Here is a 21,858-nt window from a genome sequence, read left to right on the forward strand (position 1 = left end):
GTATTTCCTGTCTATGAGTATACTATGTCCCTGCCTAAAGCAGTTGGAAGTGCCAACTGGTGACATGTAAAGTCATCGAACACTTACTTTCATAAGCTGTCTATGCCGTCATCAGCCTTGCAGCAATAATACTGCATTTCTGTATTATGACACCAGTACCAAACTACCTTAGACTGGCTGACTCGCGTATGACAGACAGCTTCGTGCAAGACCCCGAGTTATGAACTTCTTAACATGCCCGAGCCAAATCCGTTACTTTTCCGGTAACACCGAAGCATTCATCACGTGTGGTGAAGCTTTTCTCAGCCATCTTCTGGGGGAAGAGGAGCACTTCTCATTAGCGTGCAGCGCGGGTCTTCTCAGTGCGTCCGATCCCCATTGGCTCCGCATATTCGGGATACAACGTAGAGAAGAGACAGCATTTTGTATCATGAATTGAAGGGGGCGCAAAAGATCGGGTTGGAGTAGGGAAAACTTACAATTAACCGTAAATAGTCGTTAGATGTTCTGGATCCTCTTTCGTTAATTGACTTTCATGATATGCATTATCGGGAAGCGTTCCGTTGATTCTACGAGATCTTTCAAGTAGGTTCGGAGTGGGTCTCCACAGGAATAACCATGGTCCGAACCTAGCCGGTTCAGTGGAGACACCACGGTGCTTGCCTCTTTCCTTTGGCTTCTATGACCGACCGGGGAAAGAGCTTTTTTCGAGTAAAAAAATTCGTTCCTCTCGATTCCATCATCTCCAGTCATACTCAATCCTCTAAAACACCACCACCTCCCATCTACTCTCCGACTTGCGCCTTCATCCTTTTTCTTTTCCTGTACTCTATACCCATATACCTATAATCAAAATGCTGGCTTCGCGCTTGTCGAGGGCTGTAAGTCTTTCTCTTACACCGCAATCGCTTCATCCCACATTGTACTGACCATCGCATCAGCTTCCCCGAGCTTCCCCTCTCGCCGCTCGCTCGGCTGCTTTCACCCGATCTCCTCTGGCCTCCAAGTTCGCTCGTTATGAGTCCACTGAGTCTGAGGGCAAGGTTCAAGGTGCCGTGATCGGTATCGATCTTGGTACCACGAACTCTGCTGTCGCCATCATGGAGGGCAAGGTCCCCCGCATCATTGAAAACTCGGAAGGTTGGTTTTACCTGTCAATTCGTCTCACGAACAACCACTAAACATTAATCAATCAGGTGCCCGAACCACTCCTTCAGTTGTTGCTTTCGCCGAGGATGGCGAGCGACTTGTCGGTGTCGCTGCCAAGCGTCAGGCCGTCGTCAACCCAGAGAACACCCTCTTCGCTACCAAGCGATTAATAGGACGCAAGTTCAAGGACGCTGAGGTTCAGCGTGATATCAAGGAGGTCCCTTACAAGATTGTTCAGCACACCAACGGCGACGCCTGGGTCGCTGCTCGTGGCCAGAACTACTCTCCCTCTCAGATTGGTGGTTTCGTCCTCAACAAGATGAAGGAGACTGCCGAGGCCTACCTCTCCAAGCCCATCAAGAACGCCGTCGTCACCGTCCCCGCTTACTTCAACGACTCTCAGCGACAGAGCACCAAGGATGCCGGTCAGATTGCCGGTCTCAACGTTCTCCGTGTCGTCAACGAGCCTACTGCCGCCGCCCTTGCCTACGGTCTTGAGAAGGAGGCTGACCGCATTGTCGCTGTTTACGATCTTGGTGGTGGTACCTTCGATATCTCTATCCTCGAGATCCAGAACGGTGTCTTCGAGGTCAAGTCCACCAACGGTGACACCCACCTTGGTGGTGAGGATTTCGACATCCACCTTGTCCGCCACCTCGTCCAGGACTTTAAGAAGACCTCTGGCATTGACCTGTCTGGTGACCGCATGGCTATCCAGCGTATCCGTGAGGCCGCCGAGAAGGCCAAGATCGAGCTTTCTTCTTCCCTCTCTACCGACATCAACCTTCCTTTCATCACTGCCGACTCCTCTGGTCCCAAGCATATCAACATGAAGCTCAGCCGAGCTCAACTTGAGAAGATGGTTGACCCTCTCATCACCCGCACTATTGAGCCCGTCCGCAAGGCCCTCAAGGATGCCGGCCTCTCCGCTAAGGAGATCCAGGAGGTCATCCTCGTTGGTGGTATGACCCGTATGCCCAAGGTTGCCGAGTCCGTCAAGAGCATTTTCGGCCGTGACCCCGCCAAGTCCGTCAACCCCGATGAGGCTGTCGCCATTGGTGCTGCTATTCAGGGTGCTGTTCTTTCTGGTGAGGTCAAGGATCTTCTCCTCCTCGATGTTACTCCTCTGTCCCTCGGTATTGAGACCCTCGGTGGTGTCTTTACCCGTCTGATCAACCGAAACACCACTATCCCCACCAAGAAGTCCCAGGTCTTCTCCACCGCTGCCGACTTCCAGACTGCCGTCGAGATCAAGGTCTACCAGGGTGAGCGTGAGCTCGTCAAGGATAACAAGCTTCTCGGAAACTTCCAGCTTGTTGGTATCCCCCCTGCCCACCGTGGTGTCCCTCAGGTCGAGGTTACCTTCGACATTGATGCTGACTCCATTGTCCACGTTCACGCCAAGGACAAGTCCACCAACAAGGATCAGTCCATCACCATTGCCTCTGGTTCCGGTCTCTCTGAGAGCGAGATTGAGCAGATGGTTGAGGACTCTGAGAAGTACGCTGAGGCCGACAAGGAGCGCAAGGGTGCTATTGAGGCTGCCAACCGTGCTGACAGCGTCCTGAACGATACCGAGCGTGCTCTTAACGAGTACGCTGACAAGCTCGACAAGACTGAGGCCGACTCCATCAAGGAGAAGATCACCACTCTCCGTGAGTTCGTCGCCAAGAACCTCTCCGGTGAGGGTACTGCCACCGCCGCTGAGATCAAGGAGAAGACCGATGAGCTCCAGGTTGCCAGCTTGAACCTCTTCGACAAGATGCACAAGGCCCGCAACGAGAGCAGCGGCGAGCAGTCTTCCTCTTCTGAGCAGTCTCAGGAGGGTGAGAAGAAGGATGAGAACAAGCCTTAAGAGTCTTGATTCTGTGTTATAAAAACTTGTTACAATATCTGAGGATGAGGGATCTGTGCGGCTCAGATCTCTCACCTGCAATGTATTTCACTGTATTCATATCCCGCCTAGCCGCTTTTACACTTTTTACCCATATCATGTTTCAGGGTTGGCGGATCTGGCGTTGGAGCTTTAAAACCTCTATTGAGAGAGATCTTTGGTTGTTTTTTTGAGATGATGTCACGGAATGGGGGATCATGTTGTATATCTGTATCATGACTTGCCTATAGGTAGACTAATCGCACATCCCCCCTCAAAACATGTTTACCTCCTACTTGCATGATGCTTAATACTATGATGTGATGTTTGATGCACGTATGAACCGTTGCTTATGATTGTGATTGTGATTGTGATTGTGTTACATATGTTGATATTAAGAAATAATAAAGATCGTAATATGTCATGACATCCATCCCCAAGCAGTGTTAAGTCTGTTTACACCATGCCAGTGAATCGTCTTGGCCTTTTTCTGTTCCTCTTGATCCCCCACACTCTCCAGTGGACTCCCTCCGTTTAACTCCATCATCGAGCGCGCAGGCTTTAATCTTGATGTATGTGGTACTGGCAACTGGAAAGTATCGTATAAAGACCCACACTGATTGGGGTTCTGAAGCGGTACTCGTTCACCTCGGAAAGCAGTATCCGCAAATAGAAGCTGTCGAGATTCGATTTCGACCTCAGAGACTGGTCTCGATTTTTGTTCGTTCGCTTTCTTTTTGCTTCTTCTGCTGCTTTCGCCTGATGATGACGGTGTTGGTGAGGGCGGGGGATATGTGGTGCTGAGAAACCAGTCGCGACGTTGGGAAAGACGACGTTCGAGGAGTTGACGGAGGATTGATACGAAGAGAGATACGACGGCGAGAACGATTATTATAGCGATGATTGTCGCTGGATAAGGATGTATTGAGGTGTGTTTGGGATGCCAGCCTCGCGATGGTGTTTCCAACGCTGGGTCTTGGTCCATCATGCGCATTATTTAATAGTTAATGAGAGTAAGTAAGGAAAGAAGAACAAAGACAAGAGAATGTGAGCCTGGGTGAAAAATGAATGTGAGGCTAAGAAAAATCAGAGAGCTTGGACCGCTTGGTGTAGAGGCCCAACAAGCATGTTGCGATCACGATTGAAGGTGAAGCGAAGATGAAGTTGAAATGGGAAGATCAAAGTATCACTACGAGCATCAGAAGATAACTAACAGTAAACAAACAAGGTCCCATCAGTCACGAAGCAAGCTACGGCGAAAACCAAGATCCTGTCTTGTACAGGAATGGAGTAGAATGAGACTGAGCAACTAACGTTAGTCGACAACAAGGAACAGGGATGAATATGAGATATTGCACAACGAGTTCGGTCATTAGCAAAAGTGGATAAGACATCTGCAAAACGTGCTAAGAAACCCGCGACCTCAATAAATCGCTTTGCAGAATATATTTGACTATGATCTTCCGAAACCGAACCAACCTCTCTTCGCTGGAGCTGGAGATTCTGTCCTCTCAGGCGAATCCGCCTGAGCGGGCGCTGCTGCTGCTTGTTGCTGCTGTTGTTGCTTAGGCGCCTTGTTGGGATAGTCGATGTAGTTCCATGCCACGTCGAGGAAGATAGGCTTCACAGGGATGGTGGCAAGCTTAGGAGGGAACTCGACGATATGCGACAGGTTAACGCCGCCAACGGGGTACTGAAGCAGAGTTCCGATAAGAGGTTGCTTCACGGCATCTGAGGTGCTCAGCTCGTGGTTCTTGCGAAGAGTGTCGGCGTGAACAATAGCTCGGTGACGTTGAAGCTCGCCATTGAGAAGAGTTTGGAGATACTCGACATCTTCGGCAGACACGGTCAAATTGAGAGGAGTTCGGTTTGATGATCCATCAGAAGATGAGACGCTTGACTGAGACTCCTCGACAAGGCCGTCTGCGTGGTTGATGAGAGCTAGAGCAGCAGCCAGGTTGCTGGAGATTGCATGTGAACGAGCGACTGCCAGAGCCCTAAAGTGTTGTTAGAATATGAGCGAATAATGGCCAAGGGTGCAACCTACTTGAGGGCCTCGAAATATTTCACGTAGGCGGCAATCTGTTCAGCCAACCCCTGATCGTTGGCCACACCAGGAAGTTCTGTGATGGACTCGATGTTCTGCAGAATTCCATCATACAGAGCAACCTTCTCCTTCAGCTTAGCCAACTTCTTGCCTGTAGGAATATCCTTTGCAGGCTTGACTGCTTCAGGGGCCGCCTTGCCCTTTCGTTTCCTCGACACATTGTATTCCTCAGGGGCACCATCATGTTCCCCTGTCAAAACTCTGCTGCGGCCAATTCTCCAACTGATGGTTTCGAAGTTGACGGCGGTACGTGTGATCTGCAAACTCTGCATCCTGGGATCACCCTGTTCCACACCCTCAGCCCTCATCTCATCAATTGCCTGCTTGGTAGCGTCAACCGCATCTTGACTGAGCATGAGAATCTCATCGTAAGCATCAGCCAGTTCGTAAGGTCCTCGTCCCTTGGGTTCAGCAAGATCCTTGGCCAATCGATCCTTCGCAGCAAGTACGGCACCCCACGCCATCGCAATTTGCGCATCTTCGATGTTAACCTCCCGAGACCTCCAAGTCAAAGTCTTAGGTGCGCCTTCAGCACTGGCGATTCCATCCTTGGCCTTTGCTTCGTCTGATTTGAGAATAGTGGGGTCGATATCGTTGATCTGCTTGACGAGGTTTGGGTCAGATTGAGGGAACGCCTTTCGAGCAATGATCGGAATCGGGACAGTTCGAGGTGTCTGAAGTTGGTAGGCGGCGTATCGGATAGAGGGATCGATGGTTTCGGTAAGCAAGTCCTTGTATAAATCGCCATTGGTTGCAGTTGCAAGCGCACTGTAGATGACACGTGCCGTTGCATAGTTGCGCAAACTCGGTTCCCAGCTCTGCTTCTCGAATGCAGCGGTACCACGGATGAGGGAAGCATATGCGGTTGCTTCGAGGAGATCGGTTTGGGAAGCGCCAGATACGTCGGTTTGAGAGAGGGCTTCGACAAGCTCGTCGGCAGCACGTGTGGCCTTGGTAAGACGGGAGGCAATATGAGATCGAGTTCGGCCTGTGATTCCCTTGGTATCGCTCGTATGACCTGACTTCATGCTCATGGTCTGAGCCCATGCTCGCTCGCTAGTAAGAAGAAGTAGATGGACATATCTGGTTCCATGTCAGGCTAGTTTTTGATTTCGAGTCTCGGAATGTGCCTACTCATGGTTCTCTGCGATCTTTTCTGCGGTGACCTTGTCATGCTCGTGAAACTTTCCGCGGTTCTTAGTCGCGATGTTGAGCTTCTTGCGGCAGCTTAGCAGTCTCTTGGTCAAGCTCTTGTGATAAGTTGAGTAATCGCCGTAGAGTAGAGCCTGGTCGCGGCCTTGGACGACAAATTTGGTGATATCCATGGCTGCTGATGACGGGGGTGACCTGGCGACCCTGCTCTGTTATTGACAAGTGCAATTAAGTGCACAAGAGGGAGGCCCTGTCGGTTCGTTGCGATGGCCTTTAGAGGCGAGGTTGATTAAGGGCTGGAGTTGGAGTGAGGCTTTGCCCGACGTGGAGGTTCAGCGGGGGATCTAACAGCAAGGAAGAGGAAGGTGGGCGAAATGGCGGGGCACTCCTCAGGGAGCAAGAAAACTTAGGATCCCTATCATAAGTGACAAAAAGACTTAGGCAAAGTTAGCGTGGACTTAGAAGGCCCTTGGATTAGTTATTTTTATCACTGAGGATAAAGGTCCCAAGTTTTCTTGCATTCCCTAGGCACTTTCACTTGGCTCATCCACAAGAATTTCCATGGTCAAGTTAATTGAGGTGTAGTAAATTATCAGTGGCGGCGCAGTCGATATACACCATTTGGGGGAACATTTGTCGATTCTATTTAACTGATTCTGTTGTAGGTGTTATTTCAACCTCAATTATATATGCCATATAATAAGACTCCGATACAAGCAAGGTTGATTATTTGTCAAAACAGCAGATACAGTAGGAGAATCTTGATCATGTCATCATAATTCCTCATACTATACTATACCTTGTTATAATTATCAAATTGACCATATGAATTTCAACAAAGTTCCGGTAGACAGCCGTAAGATTATTTATTCAGTCAGTATCATGAATATCGATCCATCATGGACTGATGACGGCGGGGGGCACGGAGACAGATTGTTAGACAAGTTAGGTTGGTATGGAGAATAAGCAATGGCATGTGTTTGGACCTCTTTCACATGATTGAACGTATTTATTAAAAGGTTGTCGATAGGGAATCAAAGCAGCCACATGCAGAATTAGCATCGAGCTTGAAACCCAAATGTTGGTAGAGTGAGTGACTGATTCGTGTTAGTTGTGGGATGGATCGAGATAGTTTCTGTCTGTATATCAGGAATTACGCGTTATTTCTTGGTGTTATGAGACCATCTTTTGACTAGCTTGACCTGTTACAGGCAGGCTGATTTGGTATTGGCCCATAAGTAGATAGATCTGATAAACAGCCCGTAGATGTAGTCAGAATTGAGAGGGAAAAAGCGTCGATTGCCTCCCGTCTTTTGATCATGTGCTCACAGTTGACGAAAAAAGGTGGGCACCTTTCACCCATCTTGGTTTAGTTTTAGGCGCCCAGCGTGGGCTCTTTTGGCTGCGTGACCACTGCATCTCCTCCACTGGAGAGCTCCAAGGTGAAAAGTCACGCTTTGTCACGCGCCATCCAGGGGACGTGCTTCCAAATCTACAGCCCAGTTCAGCGCTCTAAAAGATCAAGCAAATATCTTTGGTGCTTCAACTTCTAACTTTGACTCTCTTTCTTGAGACATTTCTCTAAATAGAGACACTTCGACTCGGTTGCGATAGAAGTTTCCCTTTAAACCCTTTTTCATCTCCAACTTCTGTCATCTCTACAAACTGGAGCTCTTCTTTCCTTTCTTCGCCCCTCGTCCTTGATAACGAGGCCAGCGGCTTATCATCGCATCACATCGCCTTGCATCGTCTCGCCTCTTCACATTCAACTCAACCTCAATCACGTTCAACTGAGAGTGCATGCACGTGATCGTTTAAAATAACTCTTCACTGCACTCTCTTTTGTCCATTTTTGCTATCTTTTAGATACAAAAAGACTCGTCCCCAAGTGAAATACTTCTCATGAGAACGGTACCTCTTCTCATGAAACTAACCCGCACAACACCCTTCTTGAACTGCATCCTGCAAGTAGCCGCCTGCCACCTGCGGCCTTCTTAAAGGATGGCTACAAATGGTATATTCCTCTCCTCCAATCAATATCCTTCCAGTTCCCCCATCAACGAATTCCCATTTCACCCTGTTCCATCTCATGAATCAGACAGAGCTAACTTCATCCAGGTCAGCCATCTCACTCCGCAAACGGTGTTCCATCATGGAATCCAGCTGCTTTACTGCAGCCGAACCAGAGAGCTGTTTCGACTCCGAACCTCGTAAACTCCGTGCAGGGCCAGTTCTCTCCATCTCTCCATCATGCTCATCATGCTCAGAGAATGCAGCCGAGACCTCAAATGAACATGAACATGCACAGCAACTCGATGGTCTTTCAGTTCTCCAGTCCTAATGACACTCCATCTGCTGGTCCCTCCAGTCGATCATCCACTCCAGGCAGTAGTTATGCGAATGGTTTCAACGGTGCAGGCCACTTCGTTGAGCGTGCGAATAATGTTCAACATCGCTCTGTCGTTCCTCAACCAAAGCGAAGGAGAACCGAAGACAGCGAGGGAGTTCACAATTTTATGACGCCTCCGGTACAAGGCGGAAGTGGAATTCTAGGCCAATATGTCACAGACAAACGCAAGGAAGGCAACAGTGCAACTGCATCGCCAGCCATGACAGTTGATCTCACTAGTGGTAAGTCCCGCCGAGAGTCAGTCCATGTGATATTGCTGACACGACTAGGAAACGACGACGACGATGTAGTCGTTCAAGATCCCCGCGAGGAAGAGGTTTGCTATGGAATGATCAAGGCTTCATTGGGCTGCACTCGAGTCCCTTCGCCCAAGCCAGGCACCCAACAGAGTGTCTGGGGTCCCAACTACCAACCCGCGATCAAAGTTGTGCTCAAGCGACAGGTAGGTGATACATCGCTTAAGATACAGGCCTACGACCACACACGACAGATCATTGGTCTGGTAGAAAACCAAGGTGCTCGTGCCGTTGCGCCTCTTCTCGACTCAAACATTCACCTGAGAACGGACAGCCGAATCCCGCCGCAGCCCAAGAGACCGGGCGAGGAGCCTGGCCAGCCGACCTCAAGATCCTATACCCTCGACATCGTCATGTATGGGCCCATCAAGTACGCTAGGAACGTAGGCGCTCATCTGAGCAAGTTTGGCCTGAAGTTGCTGGCCCCTTATCTCGTTCAGAAGGGAATTCGTGTTCAGAATCCTCATGTTCTCGAATATCGCCCTCCACCTCCAAAAGTTTACTCTACTGTGCCTACTAACGATGGGCAAAATGCCTCTTACACCAGCACCTTCAACAACCGAACCGTGGAGGAGATTCGTTCAGAAGTTATGGGCGTGTTCGATTCCCTCACACGAAACGATGATTTGCCCGAGATGGAGCCTAGCCAGGATATTCTGACGCCTCTGCTTAAGCATCAGAAGCAAGGTTTGTTCTTCATGATGACCAGAGAAAAGCCTCGGGATGCGCAGGCATATGAAAAAACTATGGTTTCCTTTTGGCAAGACAAATGGGGACCCGCTGGGCAGAGAATATACTTCAACGTCATCACTGGGCAAAACCAGGCCAGGCCGCCAGCGGAAACTCGGGGAGGAATACTGGCTGATATGATGGGTCTTGGTAAAACGCTGAGCATTTTGTCCTTGCTCACGAGTTCCACCGATGCTGCGTATGAGTGGGAACGACAAACACCTGTCCAGCCAGAAGCGCCCGAGCAGAAACCGACGAAGCACGAGGTCCTCTCTCAGCAACCGACTCTTGCCTTGACTCCGTTGTTGAGGAACGCGAAGACCACTTTGCTTGTCTGCCCGCTCAGTACGGTAACAAACTGGGAGGAACAGATCAAGCAACACATTCGACCTGGTGCTCTCGACTACCACATCTATCATGGCCCTAACAGGATCAAGGACCCTGCAAGACTCGCAAATTTCGACCTCGTTATTACCACCTATGGCTCTGTATCAAATGAACTCAGTTCTCGTCGGAAGAAGAAGGATGGCCAATATCCGTTAGAACAGATTGGCTGGTTCCGGATTGTGCTGGATGAAGCTCACATGATTCGTGAACACAGCACTCTCCAGTTCAAGGCCATCTGTCGACTGCAGGCAGACAGACGTTGGGCCGTCACCGGAACACCTGTGCAAAACCGGTTGGACGACCTTGCTGCCCTATTGGCCTTCCTTCGACTTCACCCATTCCACGATCGATCTAAGTTTCTTCGATACATTGTGGAGCCATTCAAGGCATGCGATCCCGAAATCGTGCCAAAACTCCGAATCCTCGTAGATACAATCACGTTACGTCGACTGAAAGACAAGATTGATCTGCCTCCTCGAGAGGACCTTGTAGTGAAACTTGATTTCAGTCCCGAGGAACGCAGTATCTACGAGTTGTTCGCAAAGAATGCGCAGGATCGAGTCAAGGTGCTCGCTGGAACTAATAATGGCCAGGCACTAGGCGGGAATACCTATATCCACATTCTCAAGGCAATCCTGCGACTTCGGCTACTCTGCGCGCATGGAAAGGATTTACTCAATGACGCCGACCTGGATACATTGCAGGGAATGTCGGCAGAGATGGCAATTGATATTGATGATGATGACGATGACGACAAGCCAGCGCTTTCTGACCAGAAAGCACACGAGATGTTTACATTGATGCAAGAAACCAACAACGACGCATGCATTGAATGCAGCAGGAAGATTAGCTCCAACGAGAGTTCTAATATTGAAACGGAGGGACAAGATGATATTCTGGGTTTCATGACGCCCTGTTTCCATGTCCTTTGCCGAAACTGCATCAAAACGTTTAAAGAACGAGTCAAGGCTCTTACGGCACCTGGCGAGAACAGTGGATATTGTCCAGTCTGCAATGCCTATGTGAGACATGCTTTCGTACAGCTTCACCGAAGGGAGGTGGACGCGGAGCATGATGGCCCAGCCAAGCCCAAGTCACGAAATGCTGTCAAGAATTTCGATAAGTATGACGGCCCGCATACAAAGACTCGCGCTCTGATCGAAGACCTTCTAAAGTCCAAGGCATCGAGCGAGGCAAACCCGTCTGAACCTCCGTTCAAGTCAGTGGTTTTCTCAGGCTGGACCTCTCACCTGGACCTTATTGAGCTTGCACTTAATGCCAACGAGATCGTGTTCACCAGGCTCGATGGTAGTATGAGCCGCACACAGCGAACTACAGCCATGGACAGATTCCGCGAGGACAACACTGTCCATGTGATTTTGGTGTCAATTATGGCTGGTGGTCTGGGTCTCAACTTGACTGCTGGAAACAGCGTATACGTGATGGAACCGCAATACAACCCAGCCGCCGAGGCTCAGGCTATCGACCGTGTTCATCGGCTGGGACAGAAGCGCCCTGTTCGCACCGTTCGATACATCATGCGGGACAGTTTTGAAGAGAAGATGCTGGAGCTTCAGGAGAAGAAGATGAAGCTTGCCAGCTTGAGCATGGATGGCCAAAACAGGAGCTTAGACAAGGCGGAGGCAGCTCGTCAAAAGTTGATGGATCTGCGTAGTCTTTTCAAATGAGTGACGAACAAGTACAGTCCCTTCGGGTACTGGAACATTAATGACCGCATGAGACAGGAGTTTTCGGTGTGTTTCTTCTTATTTACTTAGTCATTTTTCTCAAGGCCTTCTCTCAACTCACTGGAAGTGAGTCGTTTCGGGCTCGAGTAGCATCGTCCTGGGCGTGAGCGCTCAGGTATCATGGGTTACTTTTTGTTTTTCGTTCTCGGGCAAGGCTATACACCTGGCTCTCACGAGATGGTCTTCTTCTTGTTTTGCATTATGGGATCATGGGCTGGAATGGGATGGCAAGCGTTGAGTGGCATGCGGTACTACAAAATACAACCCTGGGATTTGCTGCATGGCGTACCTGGGGGAATAGGCTTTTCAGTGGGAGATCAATGGGAATGGGGCCTCACGATATAGACAATCAATGAAGTTTTTCAGTAGATCTCTGACCCTGCGAATAACCAGGTGAATGTCAGGGTTGAATGGTTTGGTGGTATCTTATTTTGACAATGATCCCAATCTACTGTTCCCTATAACGCCCCTTTGCTATCAACTTTTGTCCAACAAGCCTTATAGTTTAAGTTGACTCGTCCTCCTGCCGTAGTCCAGCATATTCTGTTCCCTGATTCGCAGTACTCAGGCGGGCACACAGACTCAACAAGACCACTGTCTCAGTTGCAGCATAGTGATTCAGTGCATCAAGCAAGATCTGCAGGTGCCGACTGAAATTGCCCTCCCATTTACGAATGATCTCGAACAGATTATCAATACGAGCATCTACCTCGCTGTTACCAGCCGAGGCGGCAGAGGTATCGTGATGAGCTGATGTTGAACCGCGTTGTACCGTCTTTGTCATCTGAAAGCGTTTCCATTGATCTGCTGTCATGGTGGGAGGCTTGGTGTTGCCTGATAGGTCTGGGTCTGACTTTTCGAGCTCACGAGTGAGCCAGTTTGTGTAGGCAGCGAAGATGGTACATGTCTGCATGAGTTTGGAATGGATCTGGGGAAGATGTTAGCTATACTGGACGAGAAGTGGCTGGTGGATGAGAAGAGCTTACCCTCAATAGCTTGCTGTTGGTGAGCATGCACTCCTTGAGGCATGTATCCAAAAAGTCGACATGATCCTGCATCAACTCATCGACAGTCCGTGTTGGTACACCTAAGCTCGAGTCCACAGGCTCATCTTTTGTCTTTAGACGAGACATGAACTTGTTCCAGTTCGGTTCGATGACTTCAGCCGTACAAAAGTAGAGGAGTTGTTGTACAAATACCAACATACGTGCACGAAGAGTCCAAACACGTCGCTTCCAGATCTCCAATTTTCGCAAAGCACCCTTGTGTGCCCAACTAATACCCCGAGTCTGTGTTTGCCATGTAGTTGAGAGTTGCGATTCAAGATAGCGGAGTGAAAGGAGATAGCGGAAGAGGGCTTGGTATCGCCATACTGTCTTTCGACTGATGACGAGTGAGACGGGGAAAGGGACGGAGTAGTCGAGTTGCAGGGATGTGAAGCCAACAGCGTTCTTATCATTCTCAATAGGCTGATTAGCAACCGGCTGTAGCGCCTCTCCCTGCTCGATACCCGTGATGTTAACAACACGCTGCAGAGCCTTTGTGAGAACAATCTCATTCATTTCAACCTTGACATCCTCCTTGAACGGATCAAGAGAGACAAGACTTCCAGGCTGGCGCAGGACAAGATCCAGTAAAGATTGCAGCTTGCCGGTGTTAACAGACTTGACGGGTTTGCGCAACTCTGAGGCGCCCAGCTCGAGGAAATAGGAGAAGTAGTCTGAGGGATCGAGGAAGAAGTAGTGCTTGAGGGAGCGTAGACGAGCAGGTAGGGAATGGGCTGTGAGAAGAAGTTGCATGAGAGATTCGTTGGCGTGAGCGTAAGCATTGTTGACGTTTTCGAGGAAGCGGTTGTCGTCGAAAGAAGCTGGTACGTCTTTTGAGACTTTGCTCACATCGACACCACCACACTCACGGACAACGTTGAGATACTTGCCCGCTAATAGAACCTTGTCTTTGACACCCTCGAGTTGTGGGGGAACATCATGATCCCTTATTGTGTATCTTCTCTCCCAATATTCATCAGTGTAATCTTGCTCCAGTCTCTCGCGTTTGATGCTCTTTTGTTCCTTGATGAGGAACTCGGCATGAGGATCATGGATTCCACCATGATGAAGCCATTCGTTGAGCATAACCATGTAAGGTTTGCTGGCGTCCCGCAATAATGTGGTTAACAACGCTCGAGCTGAAGGGTCGCCTGATAAAGATTCGAGACGTTTTGTGATTAAACCCAGAACCACGCCGCCTTTGCAAATCTTCTTGCCTGTCATGTTGCCTGGTACCAACTCGCCTCCGTCTCGAAGTGTCTCGAGGATGTTTTCGAAATCGTCGGCACTATCTTCAGATTCATCGGTTTCATCGTCAAGTAAGGCGTTCTTTTTTAGTAGTTCATGAGCAAGCGAGTACAGCTGGAGCATCATCTGGCTCGTGGACATGGTATGAATGTTGAGTACATGAACAGTGAATGTGTCGCTAGTGAGGAACTGCGTTTCGAGCTGCGCAATCATGACTAGATAGTCATGTAGGAACTTGCGTATTGATGCGCAAAGAGCGTGGTTTACTGCACCAAACTCTTCCCGACTCTGGACATCGACAAAAGCTTCTAGGGCAGAATAATATGTTGCCATCTTGAGCATTGACTGTGTCAGGTCCTGCAGACTCGGGTCAAGGCCAGGTAACGTTCTGAAGCTTGGTCCAGATAATCTATCTCTCTCTTCGTTCGGGTTGTATCCTTTAGCGAATCTGATGTACTGTCCTTCGTATCCCATGAATACAAAGAGTAGATCCTCCACTATAGCAGCTTCTTGGAGCTCCAAACTGAGTTCGCCTAGAGGTTGTGGTTGAGGAGCTTGAGGTACGGTCGACGCTAGAGGAGGTATTGATATTCGTGAGGCTAAGGGAGCTGTTGTATGCGGTAGGAGGGTTACTTCGGGGTTCCATGGTGCTTCAAACTGTCAGTTTCAGGGCCTTGAGGCTGATTTAGAGAGAAGAGACAGACCCTGTGGAGTCTCGGCTCTCGACTGCCGAGCTTCAGGAGTGTCATGTCTAGGTGCTTTAGATGTAGCCCTACTCTCTGAAGGGGCATTTCTTCGATGTGATCGTTCTGGACTTGAATTTCTTGGGACTGCGCGCTCAAGGTGAGCTTCAAAAGTACGCTCCGTCACCCTCCTCGTCTCAAATCGCCGCTCCTCCTCATTGCGACTCGATGTCCTCGGGTTCCCTGAAGCAGATCGTTTATGAACATTTGAGAAAGTGGACTGGGTCGTCGAAGGAGGACCCTTGCGAGAATCGGAGCGCTCGCCCTTGAGGTTGGTCGATACGCGGGGCCTTTCGTCGCGATAGTCGTTGGCGCTGGTTCGGCCCGATGCTCGTGGTGCGCCGGAAGCCATTGTATGGCCGGGCTACATCTGAAAAGAGACGCTTTGAGGAGAGTTTCTCTTATGGAGGTTGTGGTAGAGAGTTTGGTTGTAGTTGTAGTGAGGTAGGTACCTAGCTAGAGGTTGTTGATTTGGGGAAGCTGTAAGTGTTTGTGCCCAATCGAATTGCGCGACGAGTTCCGACGCGACGTGGGGTACATACAGCTACCTAAACAATATAGCATATGTATAAGCAGGCTCTTATGCTATGAAACTATGTATAATATGTAGCATACATCTTTTTGTCAAGTAATCCTAATAGTAGTCTAACAGCTATAGACAGAAATAGATCTGCTAAGATATAGATAGATCGTAGCTATACCATAGTAGTAGTCCTTATTATCGTCATGTCAAATTGTGGCGGTGAAACTGTGGCTAAGCAATTACAGAAGGCTCCAGCTCCAAACGTTAGTGCAGCGCGGCTACGTAGGCGGACTGCTTGCCTGCAACTCCACCAGAGCTCACATCCTCACTCCCATCATCCATTGACTTGCTCTCTCTCCTTCAGCCTTCCCACTCTCGACTACTCAGCAGGCAATTCGATTCTCGTCCACGAATTCAACTCGTCAAATCGACTTAGACAGTTCTACTCACGAACTCGGTCTCTTGATATACTAGGAATCTTCCGCCCTTCTCTAGCCTAGCTATCACCACTACACACAAACCGCCAAGATGTTTATGGCAAGATCTGAATACGGCATGTTCACCTTCTTCCCTTGAAGCTGAAGGCTCTCCATGCTCAGAACATCAACTAACGTCTGCGCCAGACCGAGGCATCAACACCTTCTCCCCCGAAGGTCGTCTCTTCCAGGTCGAATACTCTCTCGAGGCCATCAAGCTCGGCTCCACGGCCATCGGCGTAGCCACATCCGAGGGAGTCATCCTCGGCGTCGAGAAGCGCGTCACGTCGACCCTCCTCGAGACCTCCTCCGTCGAGAAGATCGTCGAGATCGACCGCCACATCGGCTGCGCCATGTCAGGCCTTCAGGCCGATGCCCGCTCCATGGTCGAGCACGCCCGTGTCGAGAGCCAGTCCCACGCCTTCAACTACAACGAGCCCCTCCGTGTCGAGAGCTGCACCCAGGCCATCTGCGATCTTGCCCTACGTTTCGGTGAGGGTGCTGATGGTGAGGAGACTATTATGAGTCGTCCTTTTGGTGTGGCTCTGCTCATTGCCGGTTTTGATGAGGATGGTCCTCAACTCTTCCATGCTGAGCCCAGTGGTACCTTTTACCGCTACGATGCCAAGGCTATTGGCTCTGGTTCCGAAGGCGCTCAGGCTGAGCTACAGAACGAATATCACAAGGTACATATATACAAGGCTACGGTTCTCTCAAGGCAGCAAAACTGACATTTTCATAGTCTTTGACGCTCACAGACGCAGAGACTCTTGTTCTCAAGACACTGAAGCAGGTCATGGAGGAGAAGCTTGATGCCAAGAACGTGCAGTTGGCCAGCGTAACCAAGGAGAAGGGCTTCAGAATATACACAGATGAGGAGATGGCCACAGTCGTGGAGCGACTGCCAGCCAACTAAGGATGTTACTCATGAATCAAGAGAAATTACGAATAGACACAAGAGAAACCCACTTTCGGGTCATTGACGAGCACACAAACCACCACAACTAGCTCATCAGGCGATGTTTTCAGAGAGATTTTGATGAAAACATCGAGAGCCTCACAAGAAGAGGCCAGAATTATGTATCATTAATGTAGGGGCACTCGCCAACTGCGATTTCGCCAAACTTCTAAGGTTTCTTCAGGTTAAACGAATTTCGTGAATATTGCTTCATCCCTTTTTTTTCCAATTTTCCAGATCGCTAAATGATACCTGAACTTGATATTCAAGGCACTAATCAAGAAGCACACGCTGCATTAAAAGAAATTCCAGAAACATGGTACCCATGTTATATAACACGCCAGTTCATGCTATACATCGCTTTAACTGTCATCCTTAAGATCGAGAAATTCGAGATCTCGCTCAACACTGAGTAGGCCCAACGCAAGTGAAGCCCGTTCTGCTTTGGGTATCTGGATACGACGAACTTCGCCTGTCTCGACTTCGTGTATGAATCGATCGATCTGTCGCGGATTCTGCCACCTTGCAACAGGCACTGGTTCGGTCTCAGGGGCACGCATGTAAGGAGGACCACGACCAAGCTGCGCAGCCTTGATCCAAGAGGATTCGCATCCGGTGGCGATACGTTTTGCTGATTGCCAGCCTGTCAATCGAGTGATGTCCCGTAAGTGACGTATCACCCAATGCCGCTGTTTCTCATCTTGATACTAAGAAGGTGTTAGTGAGTTGTCTTGTCAAGGGTTTGTAGCTGGTAAACATACCTCAATCGCTGCTACAAAAAGGCAGAAGCAACTCTCGATGAACGCAGCACTGACAAGGGTTGTGATCTCTGTGGCCTGTGAGACGTCTTCCGACAAGCCAGCCGCTATTCGGCCCAGTTTGTTCGAATATGGACCTGTCTGTCGTGCTGACATGCCAGCTGCCTGCATCGCTGCAGGAGGCATCGAAGGGTGACATCGAACAAGATTGATCATGCCCATATAAAAGTTCATCCAGATTCCAGCAACAGAAAACGTCCGATATTGCATCGTCATTCCAAACGGCGAGTCTCGCTTATCTGAGAACTCGGGCTTGAGTGGTTGAAACTCTGGTCCTAAGCTGTTTTCATATGCTTCGAAGCCCCGCTTTATGGACTCCCACTCCTCAAGAGCAGCCTGGTAACTCGCGTCTGCATCTTGATCCTCTGTAGAGTCACTTTGCGGTGATGTCTCCCGGGGTGGTGTAAATCCTCTTGGTACGTGGAACTTTCCATCCGTAGGAACGATACCAGGGAACGATGGTGGTGAGCTGCCCCCAGCCCCAGGAGGAGGCCCCCTAGCGAGACTTGCTTTTCGTTTTCTTGAAATATCTTTCGAGGAAAAGTCTGCAAGCCTGCCAAGCAAAAGCATGAGATGATCATATGATCCATATCTTTGAAACCACGAGTTAGCAACAATCGTATTCACGTTGCATCTCACTTACATAGCCTCAAGTTTCGAGATTGGTGCCCTAGGTGGGCACTGAGACCAAGACTCATAGGTCATGCTGTAACAGTAAGCCTCAAAATCTAGCAACTTGTATGCGATGGGAACTTACAAGAGTCTGGTGCCTGCCAGCATGCTTTGGTACACATCCATTTTGCAATACCACCAGAATAAATCCCGGATATTTTCGTAGTGCTCGATATCTCTATCAGTCACCGTATGAGATAGGTCAATTGGTTGTTTTTCGCCAAGTCCATAGTCCTCTGCCGTTATATGCTGGCCCGAAATTGCCTGTAACAGGCTGTAATCCAGGTCATTGAGTTCGCTCTGAGAGGGGATACTCAAACCCGGGAAGAAGCTGTCCATTTGGTTCTGATTCTGGGCGTCTTTTTCTGCCTGCTTGTAACGCTTGACTGGCAAATATTTCCTTGACATCTCTCTAAGGGGTATTTCGCTGAACAAGATTCTGGCTCCAAGAAGATGATTGCACCATTTAGTATGATCCGAAGACCAAACCTCAAAATATGACAATAACAGTGTCGCGGCTACTGTTGCTGGTTGTGTTCGTCTGAGGGGTGTGTTGACGTTTCGAGCTATTCGGCGAATTGCCAAGTGATAGTGTTTCATTGCAGCTGTGGCCGGTATGGTTTGCAGCTTGGCTATTTGCAAGGCGCCCAAGGCAAGCATAGAGTGAAGCAATGCGGGGTGGTTCAAGGATATGACGGGGAAGGTATCTTGACCATGGTTAGTATCAGAATTCATATTGCATGGACGATATACGACTTACAACTCCAAAGATTGTTAGCCCCTTTCGGGGTAGGGTCGAAAGAGTTCTCGCCAGTATGATCAAAAGGATGCCTTTCGTATAACGACATACTTGGACCGGTGACTTGAATAAAGTGCATGAAGATTTGCAACATTACAGGATCCTTGAGTTCCGTTATTCGAGCTGTAGCTGTGTAATCAGAGAGGATATTGCATTGGGCAAATGTTGAAAAGGTTCGGACTCGTGTGCCATTTGTGTCCCATGTTCCATTGAACTGCTTCATGACGGGTCCAAGAACTTGGCGAGGATCCTGAACCTCATCGTCTGATTCACCCATCGAAGCATCATCCTCCGGTAGTTCATAGTCGTCATAGTCGATGTCAGGTTCAGGTATTCTGTTGTTCAGCTCCTCCATCCTTTCTCTCTTGATGGCAATAGGTTCCGGCTGGCTACTGCCCGCATAGGGAAGACCATCTTGTCCATTGAAAGGAGGTCCCTCATAGTGTTGTCGAGCGTCAGGTGGCGGCCTAGCATATCCCATCGGGGGTTCAAGAGGCATCATACCATTCGGTTGGTGAGATGGATAAGGCACTGCTGGGGCGTTGAAATCGTAGGGATTTGGAGGCATGGCTCCTTGTCCGTGGACATAATGTCCGTAGGGCGCTTGCTGGTGTCCATGATAACCAAAGGAAGGTGGCTTAGGAGCAATCATGGGCAATGGGCCCTGAGAGGTCTTCGCTTGTAAATGGCCGACAAGGTGTGTAGATCCAGGAGGATAATAAGCAGGTCCAAAAGGGCCTCCTTGTATCGCACCCATAGGGTCCTTGAAGATAACACGTTGGTTGTAGCCCTCGCAATGGCGTTTGGACTTGATACAGTTATTGCATATCGGCCTTCCTTCGTCGCATTTTATTCGACGCTTGCGGCAAGCTGTTGTTAAGCTTGCATTAGCATCATTGTTCTCGAGTCACACTTTCAAGGGGGAGATCGATCGACTCACTTAAGCATCCGGTCTTTGTCCTTTTGCGAATATTATTCCTTTTGCGATCTGTCTCTTCTCTTGATTCATCCTGCTGGTTGGAGTTTGCAGGAGCCTTTTGGTTCGCAGTCGCAGACGCAGACGCAGACGTAGACGATGTTCCAGTTTCTTGTTCCATGATGAGGGGAGAAGACACAGCACATAGGTTCCAAATAATTCTCGATCCGCACAAATCTCTATGTTGAGTGGCAATTTTACATGACGTTGGTGAGTGTTAAGGTGTGTGGTTCAAGCTTGAATCTTAAGCCATATTATCGAACGGCACTGGTTGTATTTTGCAGAGGAACGAACAATGGAATGCCGACTGAAGTGGTATTAGGGCTGTTGGGTAGAAGTTAGAGTCAAATCGGTCAGGAAAGAAAATGGCGAATGGAACTGAATTACAGATTGAAACGGGAGATATAAATGGGCAGAAGTATGACTTGGGACATCGAGAGAAGAAAACGGGAGGTTGCATACAATGGGATGGACTCAAGGGGGAGAAGAAGTGATGTAGTTCGGCCAAGGATTGCGGGAGAGAAAGCCAGAAGAGAAGGCAGAGCGTAGAACAAGACAGCGGCCCAGGGCTTGGAGCCGTCTATCAGTTGACTTATGGGGAAGCTTCTGGAGGCAAGTAATGGAGCAACTGAAACATGCTTGTGTAACTCGAGAGTCGGTGGTTTGCCAATTCAACTGGGCCGTCGGAGCGAGAACTTGTCTGGTCTGGTCTGGTCTGGTCCCTTGTGGGTTGAAGTCTGGCCGGCGACAGGGACTCACTTCAACTGCGGGCCAGGATGACGAACTTGTGCTCAGTGCTTTGTCTTGCCCATCTGCGAGGTGAACAATGAGCTTAGGATATGCTGTCTGAGTTGACCTGCTGTCTCTTATAATAGATATTGTCTGGTTTATCTCCCTTAGGTTCTTTTTATAGCCAAAGAGACAGACAGATGGATCATCTACCTCTTGCCGCGGGGAAGAAAGAGGGGTTCAGTTGGTTTGATTGTAGTAAATAAGGATTTCCCAAAAGTGTCCAAGTTTGTAGTAAAGTGATTTGGTGAGGAACGAGAAAGGGCCGAGGAAGGGCAGCGCAGCACGGATGCCGGAGATGCTGGAGGAGATAAGTCACCAACGTACCGAGGCCAACAGAGAGTAAAGTAAAGTAAAGTAGCTTGTTAGGGCCAAGTTGGATTTAAACGAAAAGAGAAGTCAAAGATAGGATAACTATATGTGGTAACCAGGTCGGACGGTGGTGGAGTGGATGAATGGGGTTTATGGATGCTTGTGGTGGTTCTCCCGTGTAGTGAGGGGGCTCTTTCCGGTGATGGGTGATAGCGTCTGGGCGAAATTGGCAGGCTACTAAGGTCTCATAGCGCACTTGTCTTCTTGCACAGTGCAGTGATCCTGAATGCCGGGTCCAATCAGATAATAGGCAGCTCTAGATTAAAATACAAGAACCCGGTTTACGGTATTGGTAAGCTGCGTTAGGTGTTTTGATTCAACTGATGAGCCTATCACGGAGTAAAAGAATAACAGGGCACAACGCAGTCGCCGTAGAAGTGTTAAGACCCATGGAGTGGACTCAGTGGAGAGGAGAGAAAAAGGTGCCGAGGGCCCCGGTGGAAATGCCGGCAACTTCCTAATTCTATTACCCCAGATCAAAATTAGATCTGAGCATTTGATGAGTCCGAGGCAGAAAAACAGAGTCCAAGCAACTCTAGGGTCAGGGTAGGGTAAGGATGAGGGTGGGTATCACCAGGAGAAGCAAT

At 49.3% G+C, this 21,858-nt stretch overlaps 7 protein-coding genes across 7 annotated transcripts; 3 read left to right on the forward strand and 4 right to left on the reverse strand.

Annotated features, from left to right (window-relative positions):
* Window positions 1-539: 539 nt before the first annotated feature.
* BKA55DRAFT_569962 (heat shock protein 70 family) lies at window positions 540-3,397 on the forward strand. The gene is made up of 3 exons (XM_046192970.1): window positions 540-881; window positions 942-1,140; window positions 1,197-3,397. Exons 1-3 carry the CDS (start codon window positions 855-857, stop codon window positions 3,002-3,004), a joined length of 2,034 nt encoding a protein of 677 aa, XP_046048572.1. The 5' UTR covers window positions 540-854; the 3' UTR covers window positions 3,005-3,397.
* A 46-nt stretch (window positions 3,398-3,443) lies between these two features.
* On the reverse strand, window positions 3,444-4,016 carry BKA55DRAFT_690894 (uncharacterized protein; the record flags this gene model as incomplete). Its single annotated transcript, XM_046199577.1, has 1 exon — window positions 3,444-4,016. One exon carries the CDS (start codon window positions 4,014-4,016, stop codon window positions 3,444-3,446), a length of 573 nt encoding a protein of 190 aa, XP_046048573.1.
* Window positions 4,017-4,475: 459 nt separating this feature from the next.
* BKA55DRAFT_513809 (uncharacterized protein) lies at window positions 4,476-6,454 on the reverse strand (the record flags this gene model as incomplete). The annotated part of the gene is made up of 3 exons (XM_046187932.1): window positions 4,476-5,019; window positions 5,070-6,212; window positions 6,264-6,454. The coding sequence occupies 3 exons, from the start codon at window positions 6,452-6,454 to the stop codon at window positions 4,476-4,478; spliced, it is 1,878 nt and encodes a 625-aa protein (XP_046048574.1).
* A 2,121-nt stretch (window positions 6,455-8,575) lies between these two features.
* BKA55DRAFT_690896 (SNF2 family N-terminal domain-containing protein) lies at window positions 8,576-11,791 on the forward strand (the record flags this gene model as incomplete). The annotated part of the gene is made up of 2 exons (XM_046199578.1): window positions 8,576-8,912; window positions 8,961-11,791. The coding sequence occupies 2 exons, from the start codon at window positions 8,576-8,578 to the stop codon at window positions 11,789-11,791; spliced, it is 3,168 nt and encodes a 1,055-aa protein (XP_046048575.1).
* Window positions 11,792-12,215: 424 nt separating this feature from the next.
* On the reverse strand, window positions 12,216-15,540 carry BKA55DRAFT_569968 (Spc98 family-domain-containing protein). Its single transcript, XM_046192971.1, has 3 exons — window positions 14,850-15,540; window positions 12,838-14,795; window positions 12,216-12,779 (listed from the first exon to the last, which is right to left on the reverse strand). The coding sequence occupies exons 1-3, from the start codon at window positions 15,238-15,240 to the stop codon at window positions 12,357-12,359; spliced, it is 2,772 nt and encodes a 923-aa protein (XP_046048576.1). The 5' UTR covers window positions 15,241-15,540; the 3' UTR covers window positions 12,216-12,356.
* A 170-nt stretch (window positions 15,541-15,710) lies between these two features.
* On the forward strand, window positions 15,711-16,954 carry BKA55DRAFT_569971 (nucleophile aminohydrolase). Its single transcript, XM_046192972.1, has 3 exons — window positions 15,711-15,964; window positions 16,035-16,573; window positions 16,630-16,954. Exons 1-3 carry the CDS (start codon window positions 15,940-15,942, stop codon window positions 16,801-16,803), a joined length of 738 nt encoding a protein of 245 aa, XP_046048577.1. The 5' UTR covers window positions 15,711-15,939; the 3' UTR covers window positions 16,804-16,954.
* Window positions 16,955-17,207: 253 nt separating this feature from the next.
* Window positions 17,208-20,231, reverse strand: BKA55DRAFT_540206 (uncharacterized protein; the record flags this gene model as incomplete). Its single annotated transcript, XM_046190231.1, has 6 exons — window positions 17,208-17,552; window positions 17,607-18,216; window positions 18,307-18,369; window positions 18,421-19,042; window positions 19,096-20,004; window positions 20,075-20,231. 6 exons carry the CDS (start codon window positions 20,229-20,231, stop codon window positions 17,208-17,210), a joined length of 2,706 nt encoding a protein of 901 aa, XP_046048578.1.
* Window positions 20,232-21,858: the final 1,627 nt, after the last annotated feature.

This window comes from Fusarium redolens (assembly GCF_020744475.1).
Source record: "Fusarium redolens strain MPI-CAGE-AT-0023 chromosome Unknown BKA55scaffold_9, whole genome shotgun sequence".
NCBI classification, from domain to species: Eukaryota; Fungi; Ascomycota; class Sordariomycetes; order Hypocreales; family Nectriaceae; genus Fusarium; species Fusarium redolens.